The 22,700-nt window shown below is 60.6% G+C and overlaps 1 protein-coding gene across 1 annotated transcript; it reads left to right on the plus strand.

The window, feature by feature from the left end:
- Window positions 1-619: 619 nt before the first annotated feature.
- SYT2 (synaptotagmin 2) lies at window positions 620-22,430 on the plus strand. The gene is made up of 9 exons (XM_021527673.4): window positions 620-949; window positions 14,372-14,554; window positions 14,694-14,863; window positions 16,165-16,281; window positions 16,505-16,672; window positions 16,825-16,992; window positions 17,396-17,513; window positions 18,739-18,872; window positions 19,490-22,430. The coding sequence occupies exons 2-9, from the start codon at window positions 14,389-14,391 to the stop codon at window positions 19,694-19,696; spliced, it is 1,248 nt and encodes a 415-aa protein (XP_021383348.1). The 5' UTR covers window positions 620-949; window positions 14,372-14,388; the 3' UTR covers window positions 19,697-22,430.
- The last annotated feature ends 270 nt before the right edge of the window (window positions 22,431-22,700 follow it).

Raw genomic sequence — 22,700 nt, forward strand, 5'->3', positions numbered from 1 at the left:
GCTGGGTTCCCAGGAGCCCTCTGGATCTGGGGGGAGGCACGATGGAGGTGCCACCACCACAGCTGCCTCCAGCACCTCTCTCCTGTGGCCGCAGCAGGGACCTGGCGCCAGCTGTGGCCGTGGTGGCCGCAGTGGTGGGTGACTGGCGGGCGGTGATCTGCACAAGGTCACTGCTGAGAAGGGACCAGTGTGCGTGACCAGTGCGAGGTGATTGAGGTGAAGTGTTTGGTGCTGGTGCCCAGTGTTAGTGCCCGGTATGAGGTGCCTGGTGGCAGCTCCTGCTGTCAGTGCCAGGTGCCAATGCTATGCGTGAGGTGACCCCGACGCGGAGTGCCTGTGCTCGGTGCTGATGTGAAGTGCCCGGTGTGAGGCGATCCCAGTGGGGGTTTCCCGGTGCCCGGTGTCCAGTGCGAAGTGACCCATAGGGTGCCCGGTGACAGGTATGAGGTGGCCCGATGGGGTGCCCGGTACCGATTCCCGGCCGCCCGCGGGCGGTGCCGCTCCCGCACGAGTCCCGGCGCGGCCGGGGGGGCCGGGCGGGCCGAGGTGCGCGGGCGGGGCCGCGGGCGGGGCCTCCCGGTGGCGGGAGGAGCCTGGCGGAGCCGCCGCACGCGAGCCCGGAGGGGCCGGGGCTGCCGCAGCGCCGCGCAGGTCCCGCCGCCCGCCCCGCACCGACCGCACCGAGCGCACCGACCGCACCGAGCGCTCCGCTCCCGCCCGCCCCGCACCGACCGCACCGACCGCTCCGCTCCCGCCCGCCCCGCACCGACCGCACCGACCGCTCCGCTCCCGCCCGCCCCGCACCGAGCGCTGCTCCCGCCGCCCGCCCGCCCCGCACCGACCGCACCGCACCGCGCCGCGCCCGCCGCCCCGCACCGAGCGCTGCTCCCGCCGCCCGCCCGCCCCGCACCGCACCGACCGCACCGCACCGCGCCCGCCGCCCCGGCCGGTAAGTGCCCGCCCGCACTCCCGCCGAAGTTTGCCCCGGTGCCGCAGCGGCGCGGACTCTGCGGGACGGGGCTGCCCGAGCTCTCGCCGAGTCCGTCCCGGCGCCGCCACCCGAGGTGCGATCGTCCCCCGTGGGGTGGGATGGAGTACGCGCCGCGGGGACCGGGTAGTGCACCTCGCCGTGTTCCGGTGCCGGGAGCAGGGCAGGGACCTGCGCTTTTCCCAGGAACCCATCCCGGGACACGGGTCCCAGAGCTGCCCAACGCCCGGAGGCTGCCCGTGGGGGCTGCGCCCAGAAGGCGGCTGGGGACGGAGCCTGGAGGGATGGAGAGGGGACTGCCAGTAATGCAGGAGGCTGCGGAACTGGCGGAGAGCACCCAGGGCCGTGGGGACCCTCCCGAAAAAACGTGAGACCCCCTGGGAATGCGGGGCCACCCCGAGGATGTCGCGCGGTGCGCCGGGTCAAAGGTGCCCTCTGGGCTCTGCGGGATGCTCCAGCTCCTCATCCCTGCGGATGCCCGACAATGGGTGCCCTTGGGGTGCTGGCCCCGGGAGTGGCGGGGACGCGGGGCTGTTCCCACAGCATTGCGGGGAACCCACCCTGGGAACCCGGGGAGCGGCGTGGCCCCAGCGTGGGCAGCTACAAGCCCCGCTGCACTGACGGCTTCTTCATAGCGGCCTGGCCAGGAGCCAGCTTCAGACAGACCCTCCGTCTGGACCCCCCCGCCGTGGCTACACCATCTCCGGGATCCTCCAGCACTCCCTAGGCTGGCTGGGTGCCGTCAGGGTGCAGCCTGCAGAGGGGTTCGGTCCAGCGCCGGGGATGTCACACTGGGGTGCCGCAGCCCTTGCTGTGCTCAGCACATCGCTGCTCCCCTCAGCCTAGTTTTAAAGAGTGATCCCAAAGGAGCTCTGCAAATTGCGCAGGGGACGGGCAGCGTTGCAAGGTGACTGTGGCACAGAGAAGGGGGGGGACACAAGTCTGTGTCACCCATTGCTTCGTGGTCTCCAACTGTATCAGTGCCTCCGTGTTTCTCTCTGCACGGGCGCTCCTTGGCGCAGCGCTCTCCTGTCCTCCGAGTGAGAGTGGCCGGGGTGCTGCGGGGTGTCACCCACCGCATTGTGTCCGACAGCACAGCCTCTTGCGCTGTGGAGCTGCAGGGCGCTGCTGGACTCCCCGCCTGCTCCTCTGCTGCAGCAAAACTTCAGTCCTGAGCGCAGGCTGGCTGGTACGCGAGCTGCTGCTGCAGCGCTCTTACTCCTGCACGCACCGAGCGGCAGCGCAGCCACCGGCAGGAGTCTCCAGCCTGCTGCATTATTGCTCGCTAGCACAGTGCCTCGCCGAGGGCTGCGGGACCCCCGGGGCACCCCTGGGGCATCCCCGGCGTTCTTCGCCCTTGCTGCCTGCGGGTGCTTTTGGCCGCAGGGTTTGGGTGGACAAAGTGGGGCTTGCGGTGGTCTGTGGGCAGGTGGAGTGTGAGACATCAAGGGGGAGGTGATACACCCAAGGTCATTGAGGCCAGCAGTGGCAGTGGGAGTCACCTGTGCTGCTCGAGAACAGCACAACCCAGCAAAGCACCCCAGTGCCCCCAAACCCAGCGCCTCTTGGAGTGATGCCATGTCTCCTCTTTGCTTACGGGTGTAGTGCAGGAATGGGTCTGACCTTGCCCGATCCCCTGGCACCTTGCCTGGCCTCCCCTGGTGAGCACCCCTGCCCTGCTTGCTGGGAGCCAGCCTGAAGCCCTGGTGCCCCCAATTCTGCAGGGCGAGGACACGTCCCTCGCTGCTGGTGAGCCCGGCGCTGGCAGCGGCGCTGAGCAGCACCAGAGGAGGGAGGACACACAGATACACTCATATAGACCCTATGGATACATGCACATGGATATATATTATAAATATGGTTGGGGAGGGGGTGTCCAAATGGCCAATGTGGTATTTGCTGCTGACTGCTCCCGTGGGCACTGCCTCCTGCCCCACAAACCCCAGGGCTTGTAAGTCACTGGGCTAGAGCTAGAGGCCACTGAAGTGAGCCGGGACTCCCAGTCCCCGCAGGTCCTTCCTCCAGTTCACCATGGTTTTGGCAAAGTCCCAGCTCTGGGAGCCGGATGACTGCGGCTCCTCATTACGACTGGAATTTCTCCTTCCCCGGGCTGCGCAGAGAGCTGCGAGCTGGCAGCCGTGATGTCCTCCAGCAGGATCAATGCCCGGTGTACAGATGGGACCCAGTGCCCACTGGTTTAAAATCCTGTAGTTTTTAATTCCCTACTCCCGGCAGTGCAGCTCGGCACCGTGCCCGGCCATGCTCCTCCTTGGCCTGGTGGCCACCAGCAGCTTCCCTGTGCCCGTTATCTGGAGCTGCTGGTAAGTGCAATCGGCAAAATGCTTTTGCCCTTGGCTGCGGTCGGCCTTTCCCTCCTGGATGAGCACCCGGCTCTTCCCTGGCTCGTGCCCTCAGCTCAGCTCCTGCGTTCCCCAAAGTGCTCTTTGATTATTAGCCCTAATAATTGTGTTATCGCGTTGACTGAACTGTTTCAGATGCCAAAGCTAATTTTGCTCTTCATGCCTTCCTTCATCAGTAATGGGATTTTGATAACATCACGCATCCAAAAGTATTGGATAAACTTGGCATAATTCCCCATTTATTAATTAAACCGTAAATTAGGCAGCGTGCGTCTGGAATCTGAATGCCCCGAAGTGGTGTAATCCTGCTGATGGGGATGGTGCTGGCCCATTCCTGTCAGCCCTGCAGTGTGGGATCCTGATGTCTCCTGCTGAGTTTGGGGGCTGCCACATCCCAGTGGGACCACCTGCTCCATTGCTTCCTGCATGCTGGAAGTTGTGATGTTTCATCAGATCTGGTGCTTGGAAGAGGAATTGTGTTGCCCCTGAATTTAGCTGCTGGTCAGCAGGCAGAGTCTGGCAGGGCTCCCTGTCCCCGTCCCCCCTGGGTGATTGTGCTGGTGCTTTGGGAGGGGTGACTGCAGCCAGCTCTGGCAGTACATGTGGCAGTGCTGGGCTGTGCCAAATTTCTGCTGTTTGCAGCCACATCCCACTCTCCCACACCAACAATTCTCTGACTGTTGCACCAAACCCATCCCCACTGGCTGTCTGTGGCCCCGCTGGCTTGGAAGGTACTTCTGGCACTGACAGGGTGTCCTCCTTGTGCATCTTAAGGAAAGCTGGTGTGTTTTAATTAATCCGTGGTGTTTCATGCTCCCCAGCTTTTCCCAGCCCTGCAGGGTGCAGCAGATGTGGACTCTGGGCTTGTGCATCCCTGGGGATATGGGGAGACCAGGAGCAAAGTGGGTGCTTGTGGCACGAGGTGTAGGTGGGTGCTGTGGAATGCAACGGGGCAGTCCAAGCCCTGATCTGTGCTGGGCTGGAGGTGGTCTGGGGCAACTGTCCTGCTCCAGGGACCTGGGGAGCTGCTCCAGGGCCAGGCTGGAATCGAGGGCGTTGGGAGTGTCTGTGAGCAGCAGGATGTCCAAGACATGACTGGTTTGGGATCAGCAGAGTTGATCTGGCAGCTGACATTTTGGCACTTCTGGTGTGGAATGAGGCATCCCTGACTCCTGTGAGCCTCATGTGGTGCCTCACACCACAGAATTCCACCAAAACACCATGGAGGTGGGATCAGCCTCCAAACCGCTCAGCATTGTCCCAGGGAGATGCTTCCTACTTTCTCCTGCAGGACACAGGGTGTCCCTGGGGACATGCTGGGACTGAGGGCTGCTGGTTCTGGGGAACCCCAAGTGGCGCCACAGCTCCTGCTGGCCTCGAGCAGAGGATTCAAGGAAGAAAACAACCCTAAATTTCAGAGTCATGCATGGATTTACAAGCTTCCTGTGGGCTCTGTTGCTGTCTCGCTCTGTTCCCAGGGCAGCCCCAGGGTTTTCTCCTGGAATTGAGGCCTGGCAGAGCTGGGTTAGTGCCTGGGATGAAGGTGCTGGCTTGTGCCCACTCTGCCCACGCAGCATGGTGGCACCACTGCCAGCAGCCTGGCACAGCCCCTGCCTGGTGCTGCAGTGAGCTGCGTGTGGCCGTGCCAGCTCTGTGCCACTGGGGAGCCCAGCAGAGACCTCCTGGTGGAGGAGCCTGGCCATGGGAGACCCTTGGGAGGGATGGTGACCACCAACACCAGTTCAGGAAGCAGAGTGCTTTCCATCTGGGCTCTTCAGGTTTTTCCAGGGGAGGAACAACCTTCTCTAGGATGCACTGGTGGAACAGCTCCTCTGTGCAGCCCTGAAAGTGTGTGCTGTTGTGCTGTTGTGCTTGTGCCAATAAAACACTTGGAGTCACACAGGGATGCAGTTCAGAGGGGCTGGGCAGGGACAGATGACCCCCCTGTGGTGTTCAGGGGCTGTGCTCATCACCCCAGCTGCACTCCCAGCTCTCCCAGTGACATTTCTCCATCTGCACAAGGTTTATTCATGGAAGTCAGTCCTGTATCCTGGCCTTGGTGGGGCTTTGTGCCACAACAAAATCCCCTGGGCTACTGTGGAGCTGTGTCCTTTCTGATCCCATGATTGTGCTTCCTCCATTCCCTTTGCCACCCCAAATGCCACAAGGCTGGAAGGCCCTGGGGGCGCAGAGCTCTGCTCTGCCTCTGGTCTCTCCGTGCCTTGGAGCTGGGCAAGCAGCACCAGCATTTCCCCCACAGGCATCCAGTCCTGGGGGACCGAGCCCAGGCTGACAGGGAAGAGGGGGGTGAGTGTTGCTGGGAGCTCCCCAGGGATGGGAGATGGTTTCCTGGATTCTAACACCAGCCCATCAAGACCTCATGCTTGGCTGGGAACTGTGGAGATCTCCCTGGAGCCTCCCCCTGGAAATGGCCCCTCGTGGCTTGTCTGCTTGTTTGCCCATGGGCTGAGCTGGGAGCAGCACAGAGCGTCTGGGATCGATCCACTGCGTCTCGGCTTGCCTGGAGCCACTTCTGGCTCTTCCCCAGGAGCTGACCTGGCTCCTTTGCTCTCCTCCCAGCCTGATCTGGAGCCATCAGTGTGGCACGAGGCCACGGCTGGGAGTGCTGGCAGTGTGGCTGAGGTGCCAGCAGCATGGTGCCCACCCGGGAGGGCAGAACTTGGAACTCTTGGCTGTGTGGTGGCTCCGAAGTGCCAGGGCAGCTCAGCCCATCACCATCTGGTGCCCTATTTAGCAGCTCTCGTGTTGCCTTGAGAGCAAGACACTGCTGCCGTGGCATCACGGTGCTGGGGAGTGGGCTGGGCTCTGGCAGCACCTGGAACCTATTTTTTGGGAGGCTTCTTTGGCCATTCATGGCTCTGTGTGCCAAGGGTGGACCGCGTGTGCTGCCTGGGGTTGGGTGAGCCTGGTGGTTTGTTGTGGCAATGGTCAGTGCCACGTGGGATGTTCCATATGCCCCCCTGACCCTGGCAACAGCTGAGTCCCCACAGCTCAGGACGTGGTGTCCAGCATCCCCAGGTGCCTTTGCTACCTGTGCCATGGTGGCACATGGCATAACCAAAACCCTCTGGAGGAAATGCTGGTGGTGAATGGTGCCTGCAACCCCTGGAGCATTCCTGTGGCATGAGACAGCAGTGCAGCAGTGATGGGAGACAGGAGACAGCCACAGTGGACAGGGAGACAAGGTGCTCATCAGTCCCTTTGCTGTTGGCACCCAAATTTCAGGTGGCAGTGGCTGTGGCAGTGCCGGTCCCAGCTCCTGCGGGAGCCCTGGTACCAGTCTCACCTCAGTTCCCTCCTGCCCTTCCTTCCTGGGGCAGCTGCAAATCAGAGGCAGGGCCTGATCCCTCTAGAAAAAGTGGGGGGGAATCAGCACCTCTGGGTGCCAGGCAGGGCTCTGAGTGCCCAGCAGTAGGTCCTTCTCTCCTCTGATGTGGGTGCTGGCATCGTGGGCTGTCACAGCCCTTGTCCCCCATTTCTCCTCATTGCTGTTCTGATTTTAGAGGCAAAGGCACAAAAAATCCCTGAGCTGCCTCACTGGGCACCCTGGCACTGGTGGGTGCCAGCAGTGGTCCCCATGCAGGGAGGTGTCCCTGGGGAGGGACAAACCTGCCATCTCCCTGAGTCACAATGCTTTGGGGGCCCTGCCATTGCTGAGAAGCACCCCAATAGCTGCTGGGTGTTGGCTGGGGGGGTGCTTTGCAGAAAGAGATGCACAGGAGTGAGCAGGGCAGGGTGAAATCCCTTCCCCACATTGACCTTTAGGTGTCCCTCCAGCGATGGTTTGGCTTGGGAGCACCAGAAGCCATCAGTCTGGAACCCAGATGATGGACAAGGCTGCCTTAAGGCTGCATTTACTGCTAGACCTCGCTTGGTTTTGCTGTGACTAATGCAGATCCTCTCTCATAGGCAAGCACTGGCTGTGAAACCACCATCCATTTTAATTTTTTTATTTTACAAGGTCCCTGTAGTGAGCTGGGGGCTGAGTCCTCTTCCTTGAGGCCAGGGGCTCGGTGATGAGGAGCTCAGGTTCTGGCTATGAGGCAGTGAGGCAGGAGCTCATCCCCAGCTGGGCAGTGTGGTGCCCTCCTCATCCCTGGGGAACCCCAGCAAGTCGTTAGTTCTAATTAGGGAGCTGGTGGGTGATGAGGCCACGAGTGGAGTGTGCCGTGGTGGGAGGAGGGTGCTGGCCAGCTCTGGTCCCATGCAGAGATGCTGCTGGAGCCTGCAGGATGGGGAGCAGTGATGGGGGTCCTGGTGAGGTCTGGTGGCTGTCACTGGCCCACTCAGAGCTGGGGGAGTGCTGAGCTTCAGCCCTGCTCTGGAATTTCCTCTCAGGACGCTGCTTCCCATGCTGTGCCTCAGTTTCCCTTGGAGAGTGGGGGTGTCTGGCCAGCAGTGCCTGCTCCTACACGGGTTTGGGGACAGGAACATGTGTCCCTGTGAGGGTGATGTCTCAGCCCCTCAGGTTCTGTGACGCCACTTGCTATCAGAGTATCCTCACCCCATCACACCCCTCAGCTGTAGGAGTACCCCTAAAAATGTGGAGCTGGGGCAGCAGAGACTCCCCTTGCCCTCAGCACAGTGGGTCAGGGTGGGAATGTGGGGGGATCCTGGGGGAAAGCGCTCCCCAAGCCCTGGGAGCTGCTGCACCATCCTGGCTGCTGAGGCTCCGGTCTGGCACTGCTGATGCAGCTGCTGGAGTGTAGTGCTGGGGCTGGGGAACAGGGATGAGATTCCAAAGGTTTGCAGAGTCCCTTTGCAGCAGGGTCCTGCAGCATCTCCCCACCCAGCCCCCCCACCCCTCCCTCCTCCCTGATCCTTTGGTCTGGTGCCTTTACACACCCGTTGCCAGGAATTCTCTGTTAATTAAATGACCATTAGAAGCCAAGTCATGTTTTTGCCTTAATTAGAGTCTCCTGTCTCACCGCTGGGAGCTGAAACCCCGGCCCAGCGTGTCCCTCCCGTGTCCCGCTCCGGACCGATGGGAGCGCTGGGGAGCCACGGCCAAGGGATGCCCAGGCACAGTGCCGGGGGTCCGGCAGAGATGGGATCGCCCCCTCCAGCTCCTGACCCCAGAAGCAAAACACCTGCTGGCATCAAAATCCAGATGGGACACTGCCAAATACGTCAGCTGGACCCTGGAATCCCTGCTTGCCCTCGGGTGCACTGCAGGGCTGTGCAGGCTCTGCGGGGCCCGGGCTTCCTGCTGGCGTTGGGGTGGGGGAGATCCTACCTTGAAACTGGCTCGGGATTTTCATTCACGGTCATGCGAGCCCAAGCCCTGGCACACAGCAGCACAGTTTGGGGTCAGCTCCTCGTTCGTGGAGGTCCGGGGGGTTCCCACATCTCTGTCCCAGCAGGACAGCTCAGACCCGGCTTTGCCATCCCGTAAAGGAGCAGTAACTCGGCGGCAGCTGCCCTTTGTTGGCTAACGAGCCTCCTCCAGATCAGGGTCTCCCTGGGACACTTCATCCCTCTGGGCTGGGGGGCCGGAGCTGGGACCCCCGTACCCGCCCGCCCACTCCCAGCCCATGCTCGGTCAGCGCCCGCTGCTGCTAATTGCTGCCTCAGCCTCATTAATCTTCATTTGTTGCCGTTCCCGCTCTCCATCATCCCCGCGGCCTTCACCTTCCTGGAGGGGAGAGGTTCCTTCTGCCCCTGCAGAGGAGCAGCTGCATTCCCCAAAAGCCTCACCCTGACAGGGACTGAGCTCCCTGGGTGCTGCCGTGTCCAGGGACATCCCGGTCCTTCTGTGCATCCCCAAATTCTCATCCCGGGTCTGGTCCTTTGCAGAACATCCTGGCTGATGAGAGGCCCTCAAAGCCCACCCCCAACCAGTGAATCCCCCCTCCATCCTTCCCATCCCACCCAGACAGGGAGCTGCTGCTGGGGCAGTGGATACCGTGATGGCACCTTCTCTGGAGAAACCCCAAATCTCCTTTTTTGTGCCAGGTGCTGCAGCAGCACAGGGGGGTGGTCTCTGGGATGGTGTCTTTGATGGAGGAGGAGGAGGAGGGATGAAGGGCTCAGGAAGGGGATTTTTCAATGTCTAAACTGATTTTCTGAACACAGGGAATGCCCTGGGGATGGATGGGGATGGGATCGTTGGCTCCAGCCTGGGATTTACGTCCCGCAGACTTTGGGGTGGTGCCGGCAAACGGAATGCAGCAAAGGGAATGTGTGAAGGGAGGGGGACACCCCCACCCCCTCTGCTCCCTAAAATCAGCGATGGAGCCAGGGAGGTTTGCACCAGGAAGGGCTGCCTTGGAGCTCAGTGCAGCTTCTCGGGTTCAGTATCAGCTTTACTGGGGGCGGGGGGATGGACACCTGGGGTGAGTTTGGGGGCTGAGCCTGGAGTGAGCTCGCTGGATCCAACCCCTGGGGGCTCCTAGGCCAGATGTTTGCAGCTGGGGGACACTGCCTGAGGGGGTACACGGTAACAGTGTGGGGTGCAGAAGGGTTTTAGGGGCTCTGAGGGTGGTGCAGCATGGAGGTGCATGCATGAAGTGGGGCTGGGGAGATAGGTTAGGGGGTGTGGGAAGCAGCTGCTGGCACAGGATATGGGATGTCCTCTGTGGGTGGCAGTGCTGCAGTAGTGCATTTGGAGTGCTGCACTGAGGGGTGCAGCATGAGGCATTGGAGGCTGCAGGGGGTGCATTAGGGGAGAAATGCACTGTGAGCATTAAGGGTTTGCTGGGGTTCAGGGTTACACACTGGGGGGCTGGAGCAACATGGAGCAAGACAAAATCCCGTGGGGGCAGAGGTGGCAGCTGGGGGCTGTGAGGACCCCACAGAGCAGGGGCAGTGTAATGGAGGTGCATGGGTGATGTGCCACCCTCCCCACCCTCTGCCCCGTGGGGTCTCTGCAGCAGCTGCCGAGCTGAAGCCTGTCCTGCTCCGTGGGGAGCTCCTGGTGGGTTTTTTTGTCAGGGGAGGGGTGCAGTAGGTCCTACCATTCCCATCAACCTCCCCTGATGGGTGCTGCACCCCACGGAGGGGCTGGGGGATCCCCAGGGACCAGCAAGGCAGCAAGGGGTCCCTTCCTAGCCAGTATTTATTCATGATGCCTTAACCCACGCTTGTTCTTCAGCCACGGACAGCTAGAAATCGTTAATTATAACCCTCCAATTTTTTATGTCCCTAATCTGCGATCTTGACTCGGGGGGGACGGGAGCAGCGGGGGTTGGCGGGCAACAACTCCAACCCAGGCAGGAATAAAGAGGAAAGTTGAAGAACGGCAGCGAGTCCTCGGCAGGGGCAGCCCGGCAGGGTTTGGGGGTGCGGGGGGGATTCCGGGGGGTCGAGCTCCCTTCCCACCCGCACCGCCGGCCGCTCGGCTCCTCGCCAGCGGCTGCCGCAACTTGCGAAGAGGAGGGGAAAAAATTGCAAAAGGAATGAGAAAAAAAAAAAAAAAAAACCAAGCAGGCAGCGGAGCCGGAGCAGGACTGCAATGCAGTGCCGCAGCCGTGCCCGCACGGCCCCCGCCCGCTCCGGGGGAAGGGGCTGGCACTGGGTCAGGGGCTGGGACGGGCCCCACCCGCTGGAATCTGCGCCCTGGGGTGCGAGCAGCTCTGCCCCCGCAGCCTGGGGCTTGGGCTGCCCGCTTGAGCCTGCTGGGGACGCGGGATTTGCCCGAGGACACCCAGTGAGGCGCTGGCACAGTGGGGACTGGCACCTGGAGGTGAGGGGACATCCCCAGGAGCACACTGCCCACTTCTGTGCCTGCCCCACAGGCTGCTCCACTGCCTGCCCCCCCGGCTGACCCCTGGCACTGCCCGCCGTGCCCTGCCCATGCAGGAGGCAGACCGAAGCCTGGTCCCCTCGCCTGGGGGGCAGGATCAGCCGCCCACCTCCACGGCAGGGGCTGTAGGTGCTCAGCTGGAGGGGAGCAGCAACAGGCTCTCCATGGGTTGGCTCCCCGCAGGCACCTCCCAGGCCTCAGTTTCCCCCGGGCCTCAGCTCTGCCAGCGCCCGGTGAGCACAAGGGAACGAGCAATTAGTGATGCTAATGAGGAGGCCCGACGCTGCCTGCAGCCCCCCAGCCCCGCAGAGGCCCCCAGCAGCCCCGAGCAGCAGTTCCTGGCCCAGTGTCTGTGCCCCATCTCCGCCCCACAGCCCCGTGGCACCGCGGGCTGGCGGGCAGAGCGAGCCCGGCTCGGGCTGCGGGCAGCGCCTGGCACGGTGGGCACGGCACAGCCACGGTGGGCACGGCACAGCCACGGTGGGCACGGCACAGCCACGGCCAGGCACGGCTCACCCACGGTGGGCATGGCAGAGCCACGGCCAGGCACGGCACAGCCACGGTGGGCACGGCTCACCCACGGCCGGGCACGGCACAGCCACGGTGGGCACGGCACAGCCACGGCCAGGCACGGCACAGCCACGGCCAGGCACGGCACAGCCACAGTGGGCACGGCTGACCCACGGTGGGCACGGCACAGCCACGGCCGGGCACGGCACAGCCACGGCCGGGCACGGCTCACCCACGGCCGGGCACACACACACCCATGGACGGGCATGGCACACCCACGGCCGGGCACGGCTCACCCACAGCCGGGCACAGCTCACCCATGGCCGGGTGCTGGCAGAGCCACACGGCCCTGCCTGAGCGACACAGCCCGGACAGGGGTGCACGGCCCCGGGCACGAGCATGCACACACACACTGTGCATGAGCCTTTACATGCCCTGTGCACGTTTACACACACACACACACACACACACACACACACACAAAAACACACACAGAAACACACACAAAAACACACACAGAGACACACACACACAAACACACACACACAGAGACACAAACACACACACACAGACACATACACAGACACACAAACACACACACAAACACAAACACACACACACCCCGTGCATGAGCCTTTACATGTCCTGTGCACCCACAGCCCTGCAGCCCGCAGTGCACCCACAGCCCGGCGCTCCTGCCCCGGGCAGTGCTGGGCTGAGCGTGGCTCAGCCAGGGCCCCTCGGGGTGCTGCCCACCTTGTGTGGCTGCTTTGGGTGCAGGGCGGGTGCCTTGGGGTGTGCTGTGGCGGGGTGCAGCCCTGGGGTCCTCCACCTCCTGTTTCCTGGGGAGCTTCGAGGATGTCAGTGGCCCGGACCCCACACCCTTTGTCCATGGGTGCAGGGCAGAGCCAGGACCCCTGCCCCGAACCAAGGGGCAGGATCCAGCACTAGGAGGTTACCCCCAGCAGCCTCTGGTTTCCAAATCCTGGCTCTCCTCCTACCCACCCTGGTGCACATGGGTGGTGATGGGGACAACCCCCTCAGGTGGTGGGGGCAGACCCAGACACACATCCATGTCTCCTCAGCTCCTGGAAGCTCTGGGGAACCTTTGAAGCCCTTAAGGTCAAATAACCCTCAGCTGGGTAGGGGTTAAATGCAGCAGCTCCTGGTTCATCCCAGGAAGGATGTGGGGGTTGTGGGGGACCTCAACTGGCCTGTGACAGCCCCTTGGTGGGGTGGGAAGGTCACTGTGGCCAAGCCACTGGGTGGCAAAGCTGCAGGCTTGCAGCAGGAGCCTTGTTGAGGTGGGAGCCACATAATCACATTTTGTTGTGTGAAGGACTGCCTCTGCCTTGTGGGGGTTTCCCTAGACCCCCACACCACATTCCCCCGGGAGCAGGGTGCAGGAGGAAGGTGTCCAGGTGTGCAGCCACACTCTGGGGAATTCAGTGCTTGATTATTCACCTGCAAGGTGGCCTGGGACAAATGGCAGTGTCGGTCTGGAGCAACAACACCCCCATGTGTCTCTGGCTGCCTTTTTTGAGGTGAGAGCACTCATTTCTGAGTTCTGCAGAAAAGGCAGAAGTGCACCTGGCCCCAGGGAACAGTGCTCTGGCCAAGAGGCTTCTTGAGGGCGAGGAGGAAAGAAGAGATGCAAGAAAGGGGGTGCACTCGAGCCACAGCTCACCTGCTCCCAGAAACTCCTTCCTGGGTTATCTGCAATCCTGCTGGTCTCTGCTTCCCCTGCTGGAGAGCATGGTGTTCTCCTTCACCCCACTGGCACTGTGCACTCCCTGGCATTCTTCTCTGCTCTGGTCTTTTGCAACCTGCTTTCTGATGGGGTTGTGGAGCCACTTTGGGGCTGGAGCTGGGGTTATGGGGATACTTGGTACCAGGTTTGCCTGCAGGAGTCTAAGTCACATTTGCAAGATGATGGCTATCCCCATCCTAGGCGTGTGCTCAGACCCAGCTGGGCTGGGAAGGGGCTGCTGAGTGTGTTGGGCTGTTTTGCAGCCCTGGCTGTGTGACCTGAACACCTTCCCTGGCTCCAGGGAGGAGCAGAGCTGGCCAGGGGAGCCCTGTGGGGTTGGGAGGTGTGGCACCCAGGACATGGCACCTGTGCCATATGAGTTGACCCACTGACCTGCATACTGAACCCACCCCTGCTGTGTAGAGCCAGCTCTTCCCTGCTTCCATCCATCCTCAAAATGTGCCCTGCCAAAGCTCCCTGGGGGCTGGAAGAAGAGCAGTGTGTTAGGGCTGTTCCCAGACGTGGAAGCCACCCTGGGGCTGCGAGCAAGTGCTGAGGGTGCCCCGTGCCTGGGGTCCCTGCCTGAGACAAGGAGGAGATGGGAGGGCTGGATTTGTCCCAGCTAATGAAATTTTTTCTCTCCTGAGGATGCAAACCTCCTCCCCTCATCCCAGGGGCCTTGCCAGGTGAACATCCTCCCAGGAGTGTCCCCATTGTCCCCAGGAGGCTCGGAGCTGGCACCATCATTGATGCAAGGCTGGGTGATGCTCTCAGTGGCTTTGGAGATGTCAAGGACCAGGAAACCCAGGGGCCAGCTGGGCTTCCCACGGCTTGTGAGGGATCCAGGTGACCTCTCACAGACATCGGGTCTGTGCCCCTCTAGCAGAAGATGAGGTGTCCTGGTGCAGCCCTGCTGCCCACACAGGCACTGTCCTGGGGACACTGGGGCAGAGTGGGGCAGCAGGGACCTGTGTGACCAGTGAGATGATGTGTTCCAGGGAGCCCCTGACCCACCATGACATTCAAGCAAGCGTCCATGATGGCCCCAGAGGCCACAGCCAGCACGCTGCCCATGAGCACCATGGAGAACTCCACTGAGGCTGCGGGGCCAGGCGAGAGCAAGGAGGACATGTTCACCAAGCTGAGGGACAAGTTCATGAACGAGCTCAACAAGATCCCCTGTGAGTAGCTCCTTTCCCAGGTGTTACCCTCCTGATGACCTCCCCACTGCCCCGGTCCCAGTACAACCTGTGGAACAAGGTTTTTGGGTGGCTGGGAGGGAGCTACAGGGCTGACCACGACCCTGGCTTTTGCCCACAGTGCCACCCTGGGCCCTCATCGCCATCGCAGTTGTGGCTGGACTCCTCATCCTCACCTGCTGCTTCTGCATCTGCAAGAAGTGCTGCTGCAAGAAGAAGAAGAACAAGAAGGAGAAGGGCAAAGGCATGAAGAATGCCATGAACATGAAGGACATGAAGTCAGGCAACCAGGTGATGTCCTCTCGGGCAGCTTGGCCAAGAGCCTCTCTGCATGAGTTACAGACTGTGTCAGGGCACTCAAAGATCAGGCTGCAGATTGGGAGGGAGCCACCCAGACCCCGGGATGGGACAGTGGAGGCAGGACCTGAGACAGCAGCACTGTCCTCTTCCAGTGTCTGGTGGCCCAGATGGACGAGGCTCAAGCTGGCTGGGACCTGCCAGTGCTTCACCTGAGCCAGGACACATTGACTTAATTCCTCCCTCCTACCTCCCTCTGGGTCAGACTCATTCCTCTGAGCCTTTAGCTGAGAGAGGAGGGCCACCAGGCCAAAACACTGGCCAGTTTGGGATCCCCAAAACATTGGTGGTGAAGTGACAGGTGCTGGTAACTCATCCTGGTGGCCAACCCAAGGCAGGCTTTGGTACCCACAGGCTTGTGGCCACCCCAGCCATTTCAACGGCCTTGACCCATGGCCATTTGCAGGGGGTGGGAGAATTTGAGTATCTGTTCCTGCTCTTCAGAGCCATGTGGGCACCATGGGGATGCAGACAGGGCTGGAGCAGGAGAGGGGAGAGGCGTGAGGTGGGATTCCCCAGTGGAGAGCAAGGGCTGCGTCCTCGGGCTCCACAGGTGGTACAAGCCCTGATGCCCCACCCTGCCACGGTGCCTTGGTGTCTGTGTAACGTGTGTCTCTTTGCCCACGGTGCCCTTGCTGTCTTGCCCTGGCTGCCTCTGCTCTGGGACACCCTCCACGTAAGTGTCACCTCCTTCTCCATCATCTGCTTCCTGGGTGGGATGGGGGAGTGGGGACACATCAAAGAGGGGACAAGGAGCTGGGACTCCACCGAGGGAGTGTGCTTGGAGAGGCAGGAAGAGGGGTAGATTTCCTTGGGACAATCTATTTGTGAGCCTACAAAGCCTGGAAATGGCCTCGGTAAGCCCGTAGCTCTGCCTGTAGTGCTCCTCCAAGCATGAGCTGGGGACACAGGACCTGCACGCACCAAACCTCCCTCCACGGGAGTCAATCCCTTGTCCTGGCACCCCTGGCAGCCGCCCCGTCACTTTGGCTGGACCAGCAGCAGGGTCTCCCCGGGAGCTGCGTGTCTGTGGCACAGCCAGTGCCACCCCCAGCTGCTCTGTCAGTGCTCACGTCCCCAGCACACGCATCTCCTTTCCTTGGTGGGGAGAACCTGGGTGTCGAGACACCAGGAGGGTTGGGGTGCTGAGGTCCCCAGAGCTGTGGGGCTGGGGCTGCTGGGCTGTGACCGTTCTGCTGAGCTGGACACCGTGGCTGCCATTCCAGGACTGACAGGACGACGATGATGCAGAGACAGGTCTGACAGAGGGGGAAGGTGAGGAAGAGGAGAAGGAGCCGGAGAACCTGGGCAAGCTGCAGTTCTCGCTGGACTATGATTTCCAGGCAAACCAGGTGATGGAGGGGCTGGGGTGCAGCTGAGGAGTGGGGTTTGCCCAGCGAGGGAGTTGAGAGGAGGACAGGTCTCTGTCCTGGGCCTGGGAGGCACGTGAGGGAAGGAGGAGCTGGGTGGGTGCTGGGTCATAGAAGTCCTGTCCCATGTTGGGCTGGAGATGAACCCTTGGCAGCTGCAGGGCATGGCTGGGCTGTCTCACTGAGGACTCCTCTGCCCTTCCAGCTCACAGTGGGGATCCTCCAAGCTGCTGAACTGCCAGCTTTGGATATGGGTGGCACCTCAGACCCCTACGTCAAGGTGTTTCTGCTCCCTGACAAGAAGAAAAAGTATGAGACCAAAGTGCAGAAGAAGACACTCAACCCTGCCTTCAATGAGACCTTCACCTTCAAGGTGAGCCCCTTCATCCATAACACAGGATCTTGTCTCCCACTCCAGTCCTTCCCCCTGGCTGTAGCAGTCCTGTGTGCTGACTTTCCCTTCCAGGAGAAGATGGTCCTGGCTCGGGGTCCCCCTTGCAGCCCAGCTGTTGTCCCTTTGTGCAGGTGCCCTACCAGGAGCTGGGTGGGAAGACGCTGGTGATGGCCATCTATGACTTTGATCGCTTCTCCAAGCACGACATCATCGGAGAGGTGAAGGTGCCCATGAACACCGTGGACCTGGGCCAGCCCATCGAGGAGTGGCGGGACCTGCAGAGTGGTGAGAAGGAGGAGGTGAGAGCCAGCGGAACCCCTGGCTGGGGGACTGAGCTGGGGGCTGCCATGGGGTGAGCTCTGCTTGCAGGGCCATCCCACAGTGCTTGGGGTCACGATCACTGTGGGGTCCCACCAGGGTACCGTGAACATCCTGGCAGTCATTACTGGGGGTCTGACCTGTTGCTCCCTTATGAAAATGTTTCTATAACAAAAAAATCAAGACTATAAAATATCTTGACTGTTGTACTGGGCCTAGCTTGTCCTGGACTCAGTGATCAAATTCTTGTGTTGGTGCACAGGGTGCCAACTTGTGCCTGGACCAAGCAGGGTTTGGAGGGACCTGCATGTGTGATCATGTCCAAACACTGGAGTCCCAGGCACTGACAAGGCTTTGATCTTCCTTTCTTGTTCTGCTTGGCAGCCAGAGAAGCTGGGAGATATCTGCATCTCCCTTCGGTACGTGCCCACGGCTGGGAAGCTCACTGTCTGCATCCTGGAAGCCAAGAACCTGAAGAAGATGGATGTTGGGGGCCTCTCAGGTGGGTGTTGCTCAGAGGCAGCCTCCCCCTGCCATGCTGGGGGCTCTCAGCATCCTCTGTGGGAAAGGACTCTGGGGCCACCTGTCTGGCAGAGCTTGGGAAAACCTCCAGTGCCTCCTCCTGCCTTGGAGCCCCAGGTCTGGCTGGGCGTGAGGGGAGAGGGGCATGGGATGCATCCCCGACTCTTGGGAAGGACACTTCAAGTTTGGTCCTCCAGAATGCTGGGAGGTCCTCCAGGACCTGGGTGGTGAAAGTGTTCCTCCACCATTTGCTCCTGGTCCTACTCATCCTTGGGCTGGGGGCCGGTGACCTCGGTCGACATCATGTTCTGTGCTTAATGTGTTGTCCCAGCCCCATCCTGGGGCTGAGCTCTGTGCCCAGGGTCCTCAGGGCTCTCCAGACATGCTTTAGCCAACACAAGAGCAGTACCTGCACGGCTGGAAGGATTCAGCTTTATTGTGGGTTTTCCTGCTCCAGAAACAGGGGTCAGGCCAGAACCCCCCCAGTGTCACTCATCTGACGGGCTGGTTGTCACTCTACTGTCCCCTGCCTTCCTACAAGGGGGCCCACAGCATAGAATCCCAGAATCATAACTGTTGGAAAAGACCTCCAGGATCATCAAGTTCTGTGCCTGATCCCACCTTGTCACCCACACCAGAGCACTCAGTGCCATGTCCAGGCGTTGCTTGGACAACTCCAAGGATGGGCACTCCACCAATTCTCTGGGCAGTTCCAATGCCTGACCACCCTTTCCATAAACAAATTCTTCCTGATGTCCAACCTGAACCTCCTCTGGCACAACTTGAGGCTGTTTCCTCTTTTCGTCTCCCTTGTTCCGTGGGAGCAGGGCCTGACCTCCCCGGGCTGCCCTCTCCTGTCAGGGAGTTGTGCAAAGCCAGAAGGTCCCCCCAAGTCTCCTTTTCTCCAGGCTGAGCTCCCCAGCTCCTTCAGCCTCTCCTCATGTGTCTGACTCTCCATACCCTTCCCCAGTTCTGCCGAATGCAGAAGAGTTCCATCCCTTGGCCAGTTGCTCCCACAAAGCTTTTCCAGCCCAACCATTTTGTCTTTGGCATCCGTGCACAAACCTCAGACCATCTTTACTCAGGGCAGTCTCTCCCTCACTCTGGGTGAGATGTCCCCTGGGACCAGGAGGTATCCCAGAGGTATCCCCAGTGGCATCCCCAGGGCTCCTCAGCCCTAGCTAATGCCACATCCTGCCCCCCAGATCCCTACGTGAAGATCCACCTGCTGCAGAATGGCAAGAGGTTGAAGAAGAAGAAGACCACAGTCAAGAAGAAGACCCTGAACCCCTACTTCAATGAGTCCTTCAGCTTTGAGATCCCCTTTGAGCAGATACAGGTATGTCTGATGACTCCCCTGGGATGGGGGAGTCCCCTAAAGCTGCCTGAGGCCTTATCCCAGCCTTCCCAGCAGCCTGAGCTGCTCCTGCTGAGCTCCTGGTCTGGTCACCCTGGAGACTCTTCCAGTCTCATCTGGGGCCTGGGCTGGTGCTGAGGGCAGCTGGTGAGGGGGCAGAGGTGGGAGGCTGGGCAGCCCCCATGGGAGATGAACCCAACTCAGATCACAGCTGAGATAGGGCTTTCCTCTGCTCTGCAGCGCTCACCCTAAGCATAACAGTGTGGTCCTGGGAGCATTTTGGACTCTTGGCCACTGCTTCTGCCCCTCCATGTCCTGTGCAAGTCCCTGCCCATGCCCCTTTCCCCTTCCCAGTAGCCCACAGCTCTTGCCCAGCCCCACACCACACCTTGGTGACCTTTCCCAGGTGAATCAGCTAAGGATGAGATGGGCTTCCACTGCGCTCTGCGCTCCTTGGGGAAGGACATGAAGGAAGCAGGGAGGGGACCCTGCCCCAAAATGGCCCACAGTGGTGCTCATCCTTGGGGCACCCTGGGGCTATGCAGCTGTCTTGGCCACTGCACTTTTCCACCCCTCTAAAAAAAGGTTTCCTCCTTTAGAAAGTGCAAGTGGTCATCACAGTGCTGGACTACGACAAGCTGGGGAAGAACGAAGCCATCGGCAAGATCTTCACAGGCTTGAACTCCACCGGCACGGAGCTGCGGCACTGGTCCGACATGCTGGCCAACCCTCGGCGGCCCATTGCCCAGTGGCACTCGCTGAAGCCAGAGGAAGAAGTAGATGCAGCTCTCGGGAAAAACAAATAGGCAGCTCTGCCAGCCGGCGCGGCACTGCGGACAGTTGAGCCAGAGCTACTGATACCTCAGTTCTGCAACCTCCCTTTAGTTTTTGTTCTGTTTTAAGCTGAAATGCCCTTCGATGCCTCTGGAAGGGTATCCAGGCAGTCCCAATAGCTTCCAGGGGAAGAGGTTAAAGACATGGATGGTTCTTTTTGTTCTTCAGCATCGCTCCCATGCTGCATGTCCCATTGCCTCTGCTCGCCATCCCTTCCCAGAGCAAAGCCATGGCACACCTGGGACCTTCCCCGGCAGCTGTGTCACCAGCCTGCAGCATTGCTGACACCATCCTGCCCTTGGGATCATGTGGGGAGCCATGGAATCTTGCATGGAGGTGATACTGGAGCCTGATGGTGCGAGATGACCAGACCCACTGTACTTGGTTGGGGCATGACCAGCAGTGAGACAGAAAAACGGTGCAGAAGACCCTCTGAAGAGACCCAGGAGTCTCCCCCTGGCCCTCCCCAAGGAAGGCTGAGTACCCCTGGACAGCTCCAGGTTTGGATTCTCTGAGAAGAGGCTTGCAGGGGCCATGGATCCTGCTGTGGTGGTGGGGTGCCAAGCCCTCAGTGTTGCAGCAGGAGCTGTGGAGGCCAGTCTGGGCACAGAGACCTTCAGGAAGGCTGCTCCAAGGAGACACAGGGTGAAATGTGGATGCACCAGCAGCACTGTGTGGATGGCCACCACCAGCAGCACCACAACCTCTGTTTTGTCCCCAGAGGGGCAGCGCTGGGTGATTTGCATCTGTGTCCCTCCATGCTTGGTGAATCCCAAAGATCAAAATGCTTCCACAAGGCAGGTTTACAGTGAGGGGTCTCCAGATCCAGGTGTGTCCCCAGAGACCGTCCATCGCATGTCCTGCCATTGCTGTGGGCACCTCAGCCTCAGGGCAGCCGGGGGGCCGTGGGGAGCTCCAGCCCCACCCAGCTGTGGGTGGGGATGGCAAGAGAAAGCATGGGGCCAACAAGGGACCAAAGCCCCCGACCCCCATGAGCTGCTACTCCCCACCAGGCCACTGGCTGTTAAACCTACCCTGTCCTGCTCCCCTCGGGGGTATAAGCCATATCCATGACCCTGACAGTGGCTAAGAGCTTCTCTAGGCTACTTCTGCCACTGTCCCAGAAAAGCCTCTGAGCCAGGAAGCCAACCCAGTTCTGTGCAGCTGGGAGAGGGTCCAGCAGCCCTGCCCCATCTGTAGTGGAACACTGATGTTATCTCATGTGCCTGTCCCTGCTCCAGCTCCTCAGCAGCCTCTCACTCTGCTCCCTTTGGCTTCCTGGGACTCAGTGCTGGGCGTTCTGGCACCGCAGCAGTGAAGGGTCACGCCCCAGGGACGTGCTGGCACTGGGGACGCTGCTCTGGGCGTTCAGCACCTGGGCTGGGACCATGGTGCAGGGTCTCCCGGGTCCAGGGACACAGTGCCAAAATCAAGCTCATCCCAGTGCTGTCGGATGCTTTAGCACCTCCCACAGCTCTGACTTCCCAAAGAGCATCCTGGCCCTCTCCAGAGGTGGGGAGACGATGGGAAACTTGGTGGCAGTCACCACATTTGAAACTTGGCTCAGGGGGTTCAAATGGACATGGGGATTGTCCCTGGAGGGTTGTGCAGCTCTGGGACAGGTCCCCAGGGCAGGACATCTCTGTGGGAGGTTTGGGGCTTGGATGGCTGAGCTGCAGTGTGGGAAGGGGATGTTGGACAGGCACCTCTAATAACCACCTCCACCACCACTGCAGCTGCACTTGGCCCATGCCCTGGTGAAGGTAGCACTGGGGCCATGCTGGGTCTGCAGGGGTCATCCAGCCAGTGGTCTCTCAGGGCCATCTCCAGCTTTAATTAGTCCCTTTTCCTAATGGATGTGTCATTGTCAACAGATGGGGTCCTGCCCTGCCCTGGAGCCAAAGGGAGAAGAAGTCTTTGGATGCTTTTAATAATGGGGAGCTGGAGGGGGGCCGATGCCCCATGGTCAGGAGCACTGGTAGGACTCAGTCTCATTTTGGGGTCCATCCAGGCACTGGGGGGTGTGGGGTGTGTGGAGGCATTTGCCTTACATGGAATGGGCTAAAAGAGGAGGAATTATAAAAAACACTGAAATCCTACTGTTTGCAGCCAGCAAGTGTGCATGGCCCCACAGCCTTCCCAGGGAAGCAGGTGGAGGTGTGTACACCCACACACCTGCACTTCAGCACATCACACCTGCACACCTGCACACCACATCTGCACACCTGCACACGCCAGATGCACCCCCTCCTGTGCACTACCCTCCACCCCTCCGCCCCCAGACCCAACGCATCGGCCGGGGCCTGGGGATCCAGGCCAGGAGCGGCCATCCCACCTGGCTGCTTTCCATTCAGACTCTTTAAGCCTCGGGGGAGGGGGAAGACTGTGACTTTAATACATGATTTAGTTTTTTTTTTAATAAAAAAAGGGAAAACCAACCAACATCCTGAAGCCATCTGCGCTGCCTCTGACCCGCCCCTTAGCTGTGTGTAGGTAAATGATATGGAGACATAGCTGTATATACCACGAGCAGTGCATGCGACGCAGCCACGTAGCAGCAGCAGCAGCAGCAGCATGGCCCCGGCACTGCCGTCCCCATCTCCGGCCGCCCGCCAGGGAGGAGGCGGCGACTACCAAAACCCATCGCTCGAGAGCTCTCCACCGCCCTGATTTCCCCCCTCCCCCCCGGATAAAATTAAACCCCCCAATTAAATAATATAAAAGAAGAAAATAATGCCAAGAAGCAAAGCATGCCAAGCCCGACCCGCCAGCGGAGAGCGAGCTCTCACGGACGCAGTCCATGTGTCGTGTTCCCGTATCTTGTCGCGTTTGTCCCACGGCCGGGTAGCAGCAACATCGTGGCTTCGGTGTCCTGTGTCGCGTTGGTGCATTTCACCGTCAGAGCAACTTTAGAAGCCATATTAGAGCACGGCGCACCCCACGGGGACAGGCCCACGGTGAGCCGTGACCCCCTTC

Source organism: Lonchura striata, chromosome 26 (genome assembly GCF_050655825.1).
Source record: "Lonchura striata isolate lonStrDom1 chromosome 26, ASM5065582v1, whole genome shotgun sequence".
In the NCBI taxonomy this organism is placed as follows: domain Eukaryota; kingdom Metazoa; phylum Chordata; class Aves; order Passeriformes; family Estrildidae; genus Lonchura; species Lonchura striata.

What these genes read in the sequence shown, in the direction of transcription:
- SYT2 (XM_021527673.4), top strand. Translation starts at nt 14,389, where the DNA reads ATGACATTCAAGCAAGCGTCCATGATGGCCCCAGAGGCCACAGCCAGC. An exon ending in ATGAGACCTTCACCTTCAAG is followed by an intron (nt 16,673 to 16,824) that starts GTGAGCCCCTTC and finishes CCCTTTGTGCAG; the next exon opens with GTGCCCTACCAGGAGCTGGG. An exon ending in TCCCCTTTGAGCAGATACAG is followed by an intron (nt 18,873 to 19,489) that starts GTATGTCTGATG and finishes TTCCTCCTTTAG; the next exon opens with AAAGTGCAAGTGGTCATCAC.